The sequence below is a fragment of the Convolutriloba macropyga genome, chromosome 15 (genome assembly GCF_964194025.1).
Source record: "Convolutriloba macropyga chromosome 15, txConMacr16.3, whole genome shotgun sequence".
NCBI lineage: Eukaryota > Metazoa > Xenacoelomorpha > Acoela > Convolutidae > Convolutriloba > Convolutriloba macropyga.
Genome location: NC_134482.1, coordinates 16,825,923 through 16,838,164, shown reverse-complemented (window position 1 = coordinate 16,838,164; position 12,242 = coordinate 16,825,923). Strand labels below are relative to the sequence as shown.

General features: G+C 34.6%; 1 protein-coding gene across 6 annotated transcripts in view; it reads left to right on the top strand.

Annotated features, from left to right (window-relative positions):
• LOC142354657 (5-hydroxytryptamine receptor 1F-like) overlaps positions 1-11,618 on the top strand; it is a 77,054-nt gene extending 65,436 nt beyond the window's left edge. For all 6 annotated transcript variants that reach the window (XM_075407007.1, XM_075407006.1, XM_075407008.1 and 3 more), the window contains one exon: positions 10,328-11,618. In XM_075407007.1, coding sequence (XP_075263122.1) covers positions 10,328-11,521 — 1,194 coding nt within the window. In that variant the 3' untranslated portion in view covers positions 11,522-11,618. The remainder of the gene's footprint in view (positions 1-10,327) is intronic.
• Positions 11,619-12,242: the final 624 nt, after the last annotated feature.

Below are 12,242 nucleotides of genomic sequence, written 5' to 3'. Positions count from 1 at the left end.
GTACCCATTCTATAATGGCGGGAGGGGGGTATAATTACGCGTGGGAGGGGGATGTGAAATATATGTGCGCGAGAGGGGGCGGGGGTTATATATCTAAAATGAAAGCTCAAAATGGACGTTCTGAACAAGCTCACAAACTTGTGGTCGGACTTAAACTTTTCGTTCAGTCAGCTACTATTTTGCATAAAAACTACCCGAGCTTGACTTGAAAAATATGCTAACTTGTGAACTAAATTGAGAGTAGCCCATTTATAAAGTCGCAAATTGAAGTTGAATTTGTAGCAATCAGGGTTTAAAACCGCCTCCACTTGAGTTGAAAAGTGGGTTCAAAACGGGTGCAAATTAGAATACGTGTTTGATTTATAATTGAGTTTCGCAACTAACCCCACATTTGCAGTCACCAACCCCCCCCCCCCCCCCACCCCACCCCCACCCCCACCCCCACCCCCCACCCCGTTTTGGTAATTTAACAAGAAATCAGCTATCCTTCACTCAAGGAGTTATAACGCGGAACCGTTCCCATTTAGCTTTGAAGAGTCGAGTCTTGTTCACGTAATCTGTTTAGAGGCTCTAATCTGACTTAAGATGCGCCAAGAATAATTCAATTATGAAATTTGAGAGATGAGAAACGAGCTTAATCTCAAAATTCCGCGTTAAGATCTGCGAAAAAGCCCTGCTTTTTGAAAGGGATTAGTCATGCAAAACGCAAGGGGTTATTTAGTAAACTATAAAATTTGCAACTTGAGTTGCGACCTTAACGTGCCAACGATGTCCTAAAATACTCATAACCAACACAAAAACAGGTCACATGAGGCTATGTATCTCGACAATAGCCAAAAATTTGAAGAATTCTGCAAGTTTTCAACTTTTTTTATTGTATCTTCAAAGAAAAGAAATTGTTCTGAGCTTAGTCGCAAAAAAAACTCAGTTTTGCCCGAAAAAGTTTGTAAACCAAGAGTTTTCAAATGATTTGCAGCAAATTTGTACAGTGAACTATCAGTGAATGGAAGATGATGGAATATGATCTCAACAGGAAGCAAATTCAATTTTTTGTTGAGATAACCTTGCTTCTTGCAAGGTTTTCCTCTGGTTTTTTTCTTAATGCGAGATACATATTCGTCTGGCAAGATATTTCTAAATTACAAGCTTTTTTGCCAGAAGCTCGCTAGAATTTCACGAGGTAATCAACATTTTCCAACAAAAGTTTACCTATATCTATATACTCAAATTACAAAAAAATTTGTGGTCATAGCCCCATATTGCGGTTGCGTTTTTATTGTTAGCGATTGTTGAAAGAATTAGATTTTTTGCTACCCAATACTTGCTGATATTCACTTGGTCAAATAAATGTTTGTCTCCAAATTAAAAAAAAAACAGTTTTTGAAAACATTTCAAAGTAAAGTTTGATTTTTTACTATCCATAGAAAGAGTAAAACTTTGGTGATATGCTCTGTTTGTTTTGTCAAATCCAAAGAATTTATATTGATATTCTACTGTATCTTTCAACCTTGAAAACAAGATAATCAGATAAAGCTTTCAGTTGCAACAGAGGTTTCCAATTGTATTCTGCTTGTCTAATATCTAAAGGTGAGGTATCTACCGAGAAGGCCTCAACTTGGCCCAAGTCTGGCCATTGTAAAATCAGGATGAACGCAAGTCTGGCAAGTCAAAAAAGTAACATGAATCAGTCTAAGATTCAGTAATGATAAGGAATTGCATTTACACTGGCCCAGTACTCAAACGCATTGGAGTTAAGTACAGGTAAGAAAAAAACATTAATTGTAGATGTAATTCAGCCAAAATGGGAATATTTGTCATCATTTTCTCCATTTTTATTTTTTGACATATGCTTATTCAGTTGATCATGGTCAGAAGATATAAGGGTTTCGGCAACGAAACCTTATCTTATGAGTGAATTGCGGTTTTCGAGATCTATGCTTTCGTAATTTGATAAATTCGATATTTTTTACGAATTACAAAATTTTATAGTTGGTTTTGAGTTTTTTTTTACTTCCAACGGGGTCATTAATTGGTTTAAATTTGTTGGTAATTGTTCGTAAACTAATATATGTTTAACTTAAGAGAAACTTTCGTTTTTTGCTACTTCTAAATTTGTATTGTTTTTGCTACCAGTATTTGAAAACTTTTGTTGTTGCGAACCGGTACTTGTATCTTGGGTGCTAACTTTTTACTGACTCTCTGATGCTGCTTCTGAAAATATGCTTTGCCTTAACACGAAAACATCTGCAAAGGTATTGCATTTTTTTAAACTTTTCTCCAATTTTTGTAAAGCTTTTTTGTCTATTTGGCTCATTCACTTTGGTTATGTTGGTCAGTTCACGAACTTTTCCTGAGTGTATTTTTTCAATTCAGTGTTTCCAGTGTTTTATTCTATTTCTTGGATGCTATTTCAGCAGTTGTTCAGCTGTGTTATTTTTATTCACCAATTTTTGCCGAACAAAGGTCAATGAAGTAAAGTTTATACTTGGTGCAATTCTACGAACTGGATTGGCCTCTACAAAAATGAAATATCAGAAGAAAAAGGAGAAATATTTTGATCAAACAGACAACTCATCGTCTGTTTTATTTGAAGACGTTGTGACGCAATACCAACTTTTCATTGTAATGCAATCACATTAATTCTGAGATTGGTAAACAAAAACGTCTGTTTGTTTTTTGCTACATGTTAAAAATTCAATTTTGACATTTAAATAACATCAGACGTAATTAATGCGAATTATAAGTCTAGCGCAAGAATGAAAATTAAACAAAATTCACTTAACGCGACTAATTTGACAGGCAATTTTTCTCCCGAGTGGAGCGGAAATAACAATAGAAATCAAATATGCACCTTGAACTTCCCCTGGTCAGATTTCGAGGAATTTTTCTGTGCTTTATTATAGTCTCTCGAGCTTGATTAGAAAACGTCACTTGAAATTTTTTCGCCAGGCAAACATTCTCCTCGAAGACAAGAGCTTTAAAAATGCGCTACTTCTATCCATTCGCAAAATTTGAAATCGGCAAGATCAATAAAAACCTGATACAATTTGATGAGTTAAATATGCATAATTAACATCACAGACATGAAATATTTGAAATCTCAAATTTTTGAAGAACTGATTTCCAACGAGTTATAGAGAAACAAAAACAAAAAATCTTAAGTTTCCACAGGCTAAAACAACAAATTTTCATAGTCACAGTTGCTTGTTTATAAGAAAATTGCATGTAACTCTCGTACTTTAAAATTGTAGGATCAGAGAAAAACCACACTTACAATTTGAGAACAATCTCAGTTGCAAGATTCAAAAACAACATCAAAAGAAGTATTTTTCTCTAATTTGTGGTGTCATTGTATGTCTGCTCAGGCCACTGAAAAATAATTTTGATAAAAAGAGCAGAATTTCACATAAAAGTCATACCACTTGTAGTTTTTTCTTAACGTCGGGTTCATACCTGAAGGGTCGAAATTTTCAAACCAAGGGCTGTAATATGAGCCAACCACAGGCTACCAAAAACATATTTTTTTGCCATTAGGAAAAAAATAAAAGAAAAATATTTTTAACAAAAATGAAAAACTGCCAAAAATGGTATTAATACTACCATAACTGTTAATAAGACAAAATCTTTCTTGATTTCCAGAAACTTTTCCAACCAAAACTAGGTTTGGAACTCAAACAGAAACTTTTGATTATCAAACATAGCAAATCAAAAAAAATAAAGTAAGGAGTTGAACGGAATGAAAAAATGAAAACGTCTTGATTTTTCAGAATATTCCAAAGCTAGCACCCTCTTGTTAATTTGAAAAAGGCAATCAAAAACAAATATAAAACTTGTAAACAAAAAACTCTCTTATGCAAAAAAAGACTGTATGCAAAGGCCTCTCTTTTAAGATAACTTTAACAGTAAAACTAACTGCAACTATTTTAATTACTCTGAATTTTACTTCTTTCCTTTTCATATTAATCAATCTCCTTAGATCTGGCGACATTGAAACAAATCCAGGGCCAGTTTTGTCTCAAACTCAGACGCAAAATATACTTCAAAAGGCGCAAATAAACTGAAACCTCTTGGCTTGAATTGCCAGAGCATCTCTAAAAAAAATTTCACTTGAAACAGATGATATCAACATATAACAACTGTATTTTTTTTTGCTTCACGGAGACCTGGTTAACGAAATTTGAGGAGGAAAATTTCTGCAATCCTCTCTTAGACGATTATGTATGCTTGCGCAACGTCAGGTTAGCATCAATGTCTGACCATAAGAAAAGGGGGAGGAGTTATGGCACTAGTTCCAAAACATCTGTCGCCAAAAATGAGGCATAATCTAAACAAATTAGCCCACAGTTTGAATCGATCTGGATAAATCTCACCATCGCAAATAAAAACAACTATTACTAAATATTTCTTATTGCCCGAATAAAAAGCAATATAGCTTGTTTTTAAATGAATTAGCTTTGAACCTTGACTATGCTACCACTGAAAATAAGCAGATAATTGTAACAGGCGATTTCAACATTGATTTTTTAAAAACGGGAGAACGAGAAAAACTGTGTACAGTAACTACACCTTATAGACTACAGGTTCAGAATAACAAAGAACCAACAAGAATCGCCAACGACTCAAAAACTCAAACCTTAATTGTTTATCTCATATGTGAACCCAGCTTATTCGAAAAAATCTTCGCTTGTGATGCTAACCTAAAAAGTGAACATTTTGGTGTTTTAGGAATTTTTAACTGCTATGCAAAAAAAAACAATACAGCCCGATTGATTAAATATATTCATGACAAGAGCAACTATTGAGCAAATCAAGCTACCAAACATCTGTAAGGGACTTAAATTGGTCACTTTTATATTACAACAACTTGAACCCATCTCAAATAGTTGAAGTTTTTGATTATCTTCTAGCGCAAGTACTAAATCACCATGCGCCTCTCAAAAAATGCTATATACCAAACAATAAAAATAGTTTTCAATTGGCTGATAAATGGCGAACTAGAAAAACTAAGTCTCTTAAAATATCATCTCAAGGTAAGTAAACCACAAGGCCCTTCATCGATACCAGTATGGGCACTTAAAGATGCAGCGTCGGAACTTGTTCCACATAAGTCATTCTTAATAAATCAATCCATCAAAGAACTACGTTTTCCAAACTCTTTAAAGAAAGCCATTGTATTACCACTTTTCAAAAAAGGAGACACAGAGGATCCAGACAATTATAGACCAATTTCACTCACACCATGTATATCAAAAATTTTTGAAACTGTTCTCAGAGACCAAATTGTAGACTACTTATGGAGTGAAAAGCTGATCACCAAAACGCAATATGGATTTAGAAAAAGATTTTCAACCACAGATGCAATCACGTACTGTACTGAGCTTATACGATCAGAAAATGATAAAAGTAAATGTGTATCTGCTGCCCTGCTGGATTTATCCAAGGCTTTTGACTCTATAAACCACAAAAATTCTTGATGAAAAATTAGATTTGTTAGGTTTTAATACATCGTCTAGGCTATTAATCAATAATTTTCTGTCTAATCGCGAGCAGCAAGTAAAAATACAAAACATTCTATCGGATCCAGTTGAACTCACAAGAGGAGTTCCTCAAGGAATTGTCCTTGGTCCACTGCTGTTTAATTTATACATAAATGACATGAATAAATACCTTGACAACGAAACAGAGCTTTTGCAGTGTGCAGATGACACAATCGTTCCCGCATCCAATACCTTAATCGAAGATGGCAAAAAAAATTAGAAATGGAAACACAAAAGTTAATTTACTTTTTCCAATCAAATGAGTTACGTCTCAATGCCTCTAAAACAGAGTTCATAGTCTTTAGCAAAACAAAACGAACTGCCAATACACAAATAGTTGTTGACAACGTAGTCATTGATGAAAAAGAGGCGATCAAATACTTAGGCGTCCACATTGATAGATTACTAACTTTCCAGGAAGAAACAAAACACATACTAAAAAATGGCTGCCGGTATTAAGACTATTTATACAATAAGAAGAACAATTCCAGACAATATGAAAAAACTCATTCTCAACGCATTAGCCTTGAGTCACATACATTATTCAGCAACTATCATTCAGTCTATCAACCAATATCTTGTTCTAACACTGGACAGACAACTTAATTGGGCTGTTAAAGCTAGCTTCTTTAGGAAAAAGTTTGATTCATCTAGAGATCTGAAACTAAACCATAAAATTCTACCTACACATTATTTTTTGAAATTAAAGCGAATTAATTACATATGGAAGATTAAAACCAACCAACTACCAGCATTTGATAAAAGCAGGGGCCGTGAACTTAAAATCTGAAAATTAACAAAATTGAAAGTACTGGACTGGAGTACTGGGGCTATATTCAAGAGCTCAAAACTAGAAAATTCATTCGTTAGAAAAGCTTTACAGGACTGGAATTCTTTACCTTGTCTCTTAAGAAAAAACGAAAATAAAAGAATTTTCAAAAAACAAATCTTTAATAAAATTTTTGAGGAATTTAAAGAAGACCCTTGCATGCAGTTATCGGATTGTTTTTCTTGGAAACATGTAAGGTTTAAAAACTAACTTTTCTTGGGTTCCAAATCGAAAAAATAAAATTTTTTTCAGTAATGACATTGCTATTATTATTGATACTTTGCACTGCAATTTTGTTTTGCACTATCTAATTATTTGTTTTTGCACAGCAATAATGGATTGAATTCAGTGTTCTTTTTTTTAGAATAGAAGAAGGTAATTGCGTTAATTCCTGCAAAATTTTTAAAACACAAAAGAAAAGAGGAAAACGTTGACAAAATAGAAACTTTAAAAATAAGAACCAATTTTCTTTGAAATTTGGTATTTCTCTTAAAATTGTCATTTAAAAGTTTTTTCTTCAAAAACCTCACCAAAATTATATATGTTTTATTTAAGCAGAGCTTTCGTCTCTTTAAATTAGAGTACATAGAACAGACATAAAATTCAACAAAATTACAAAATTTTGCAGTTAAATTTTTTATTCGCAATGTATATAGCACGAAAAATTTGAATAAGTAAACAGGATCTATCACAGGACTCTAGTGCAGCATAAAGATTTTACCTGTAACACGGTTTCAATTTTCCAAAAATCTTGTGAAATTCCAACCAATCTCATCCAATTCCTGTGGTCCAATTTAGCAAGGAAAACAATGTAGCTCAGCTGAGCTGTTCAGCTATCATTATTGCTGAAAATTGCTCTAAATGAAGATTAGCTTGATTATCCCGCTAAAAAATTTGAATACGTGAATCTCTATAACTTGGGGTTGATGTGCATGGGTAAGAGTGACAAGAAGAGCGGAGGGGTTAAAAGCTTCAAACTTCAATTTTGAATTTCCAAAAATAACTGACATAAAAACTAAATCTCATTTAACCAGTCTAAAGATTTCATGTGTAAACATGTTTGGCCGATTTTGGTGTTTTGGTTATTTGAAAAAAATAATTACATAACTGGAAATGACTGAGATACCAGATTTTAACGATTAAAGACTACCAAACTGCGACATTTGCAGGTCAGTTCCAAAATATCAAATGTTTTGCAGCATATCCAAAAGAGGTTAAGGGTTGAAAAACTTCATGTTCTTAATTTTTTTAAGATTAAATTGTTGGCATGAAAATGATACCCTTATTTTTTTTCCAAATGAACAAATCCTTTTTCCAAATTTGGTTGCAGAAAATAAGAGGGCCTTAAATATATGTTCTCACTTTTTTGAAATGTAGGAACGAAAAAACTCAGTACGCTATCTTCATGAAAACTTAAATTTCGTACGTACCTTTTCAATTGTTCTCTTCCAAAAATTATAGAGCGTAAAGATTTTTTCAAGTATTTTTACGGCTTGTATTCTCGATTGCGTGACGGTATATTCTGAATATCGTGTTATGCTGATTCAGTGTGGGTGTTGCAAAATGTCCGTCACTTTTTTGTTACAGGTATTGTATCTTTGTTTGAAGGTAAGCTATCTCTAATTTTCGATGTTAAAAATAGACAGTTATTTATACCGGTATGCAAGGTAGACTTAACTCTCTCGTATCATGGTCACATCAACTTGGTAGTTTTGTGTTTTTATACTTTCATCAGTACTACGTTTGTCAACAATGTTAACTTTCTCCTCTAAAGTTTCTTTATTGCTTTTTTTGCTGAACTAAAGAACTGATGTTCCTAACAGTGTTCGTCAAATTGGAAAGTGAATGTGAGGGCTCAGAGTTGGGACAAAATGAAGTGTTGGGATAACGAGCCAGCGCCTTAGCCAAATTATTTTAATTAATATTCAGATAAATGCATTGTAAAAAATTATACCAATTATGCGTTTTTTATTAGTATAAATTACTATAATCTACTGTTTAATACTATATAAAGCAATTAGTACAATCGTTCTTTAATCGCCATATCCCACACTGTAATAATTCTTTTTTTACATGTATTAAGATATGTTCTGTGGAATTGTTGAGATAAGGGATAAAATTGTCCACTTTATTTGGTAAGAATACTGGCTGGTAATGAATTAATTAAAAATTGAGGTAGTATGATAGGTGTTAAGAAAATTGGCCGACAGGGCGTTTAGTAGGCAAGGAAAAAATGAGAAATTTAGCTGACATTTTTATCATAATTGGTAATAAAAAACCATAATTGGTCCATAAATCAGTAGTTCGGTTGTGATAGATTCATATCAAGTCTCACGGGCCGCTGAGGCATGGCCAGATGCGGTTAAATACGGTCCGACCACGGATAGACCTTCGTTACACTAGTTGTTGAAAAAACTGCGGTATATTTGTCCGCTTACGAAATAGTGTTTTAAATTGGCCAATCACAGCTTTAGAATAAGTTTCATTGCTCATGTTACTGAAATTGTCGGTTAAATTTCTCATTTTTTGGTTGTCGGCTAAACGCCCTGTCGGCCAATACGGCGGCCACCAGGATGATATTTACAGATAACATGTATCCAAATTGTTGTGTTCTTAATGAACATAGTACACGGTGACGTCTTAGCAAATAGACGTACCAAAATGTAGAAATTTCAACGAATGTGATTGGTTGAGAAATTTAAACACTGTACCTTTATGCGTTCAATTAGCCTAAATTGGACATAGCCTAATGCTAGATTATAATTTTTGCCGCATCTGGCCATGCCTCGCGGGCCATGGCCATGCCTCAGCGGCCCGTGGGACTAGATATGAATCTATCACAACCAAACGTGAGACCAGTTTCCCCAAAAAAAGTATAATTATTCTATTTCGGATTATCGCGATTTCTGAGCAATTTTTCGTTAACACGCATATCCTATTTTAAAACGTAGAGAATTTGTTGAGCAATCAGCCAATCAGAAAACAATATTCCTATTTTCTCAATTGTGATTGGCCAGCAGTAAAATTTCTATATTTTGGAACGTCTGCCATTTTCACTAGCGCCATAGTACACAGATTACAAGAGACAATTAGTGTGCTGTTCAATTGTATGTAAGGCAACAGGTAAAAATTTGAGTCTTGTTTACAAATGTCCAGGAAAAACATAAATTCTTAACTTTTGTCAGTCAATAAAATTGCTAATGAAATTTGGTAATTAAGGTCTTGATAGAAACTTTCCAGAAACTTTCCAAATTTGGCAATCAAGGTCATGGATGTTTTTCCACGATTTATACGGCGCCGTTCTAAGGCGTTATTAGGTTAAATTGAGTTTGGTCATACCGCAGAGTTGAAGGAATACAAAGGAAAAAATTTTTCTTGTCCAGGTTTGTTCACCGCACCCTCTGAACCTCCTCCCCCCCCATCGTGCCCCTCCCTCTCATTCCCAGATTTTTTGAAATAAAAATATCATCAGCTCAACAAAAGATTGAGCTGGAAAAACTGGAAAGTGCTAAAATTATGTGATAGTTGCGCTGAAAACTTAGAGCAATCCTTATACAGTTTTAGCGCATTTTAAAAGGTTTTTGAGGTGAAATTTTATACTGCGATTTTTTTAAAAAAACAACGAGTGAGGAAATGACGAGCATTTCATCTGAGGTTTATCAGCCGCTTTTCAATTCTTTTTATTAACAAATAAGAAACAGATCTTAAAACAAACTCAATTTGATAAGAAGTAGCCCAACATTATAGCCCATATTTAGCCCTTCAACATAGGATTGGCTGGGTAGTGCAATTTTCTGAAAATTGTGTACAGAAGACGTTTAAATGCGCTTATTTTTCAAAAAAATTGGCTCTGAAACATTACGAACGATGAATTGGTCAAAACTTGACAATCTGTTTGATATTCCACTTATAAATCTACAGGTCAAAAACCAGGTCTCATACAACTTGAAATTATGTTTAGAAGTTCTGGAGTTTCAACTCTCAAATCCTCTGCAACGCCTGGATCTCGGTAGACCAGATCTCATGCACGTCATCAATCGTTCACCTGTGTATGATCAGCATTGACAGGTACCTTGCAATTTCTCGACCCTTTTCATACGAACGATTCCGAACTTACAAATTCATTGCGATGCTCATCACAATCGCGTGGACCACCGCAATTATGATTCCTTTACCCCCTTTAATTTTTTTCGGTCATGAAAGTGTTCACGAAACGCATCAATGTCTGGTCAGTCAGAATAAAATTTATACCGTATACTCCACTTTCACCGCGTTTTACCTCCCGCTTTCTGTAATGTGTTTTGTTTACTTACAATTGTACAAAAAGGCTTCCCAAATTAGCGAAAGTACAAAGCGCAATTGCAGCCCATATTCGCCCTCTATGAACCGAAGCAATAACGGAAATTCTTCTCGTAACCGAAACGATTCCGAATCAGCGGCGAGAAACGAAACCAGCAGCCCGAAACGAAAAGTCCTCAACAGCACCCGATCTAGTCAAAGTCGGCTTAGCACGACTAGCTTCTCGGCTTTAGCCCAGTCCAAGAACTACATGAAACGAACCCTCGCCGGGCAGAAAAATAACTACAGCAACGAAACGAAAGCGGCCAGGACTTTGGGTTTGATTATGGGGGCATTTTGCTTTTGCTGGATTCCGTTTTTCGCTATTAGTTTGCTCAGACCTTTCATGCAAGTTGACGTTCCGAAATGGGTCGACTCGGTTCTATTGTGGCTCGGGTATAGCAATTCGTGTTTAAACCCGATAATTTACGGGCTTTTTAACCGGGAATTCCGAACACCGTATTACCTTATTTTATGCTGTAAATTTAAAAACATTAACCGTCGTTGCAACATAGCGTTGAACCCTCAAATTTCGAGTATCAACCAAAACGAACTTAATTTACCCCCCTGTGAGTCCAAAAAGATTTCACTCTCTCCCTACTTACCTCAAAGGCTTCGAAACGCGGTGAGTATGAACAACTTATCGGAAAAAGCGCACCCCAAGGAATCGGTTGCGAGTTGCGATGTTCCACAAGTTTCAAAGAAGATAAGCGCCAACGTGCTGTTACCCCCAAAAAATAACTTTGGGAAACACAGAAGTCCGATTCTTCAGAAAACTCGAAGCATTGGTTATAACTCATCGTCTATTGAAGTTTAAACATTATTGATTCGTTATGAAGTTATAATTGTTAAACTATTCTTTTAAAGGAAAGGGCTTTTTCATACAAATTTCCACAAAATATCCACAATTTAAATAGACAACCCCCCCCCCCCCCCATTCTTGAAAGTATATTGCAAGTAGAGACAGCTTCATTTAGAGGGCTAAATTTAACAAATTGCTCAAATTCTTTTCATAAAAAAGAATTGATAATCCTCAAGGCCTGCTCAGAAACTGCTTTGTATTAGATGTAATAAAACTCTTCTGTTTTTATTTAAATTAATTTTTTCTTTTATTTGAAGTAAATCCTTTTAAATTTCTTAGCTGTATTAACTAAAGACTATAGAAACTTAACCTTTACTCGGCAAAAATAAGTCGGTCTCGAAATCGGTGAAGAGGTTGATGGGGGGGGGGGATTACAGGGGTTTAATTTAAGCCAAAGATTGTTTTGAAAAGGTCAAAGATAGTTTTTAATGCGCATTCGGATTTTCTGTATTATTCGTTAATGATCAATTTTAGAATTAATTTGATTAATTAAATTACACTGGTGCTAACGACAACATTACAAGCGTCTGCCGGCTCCGAAGAAAAATCTACTTACGAAAAATTTGGTTGAGATTTACATGACCAATTAAGAGGTCTAAGTCTTATTAGGGATAAAACCAACTCTAAAATTTATTAAGTTTGACCAGAAATTAATTACCGTAGACGCTTGCAATGT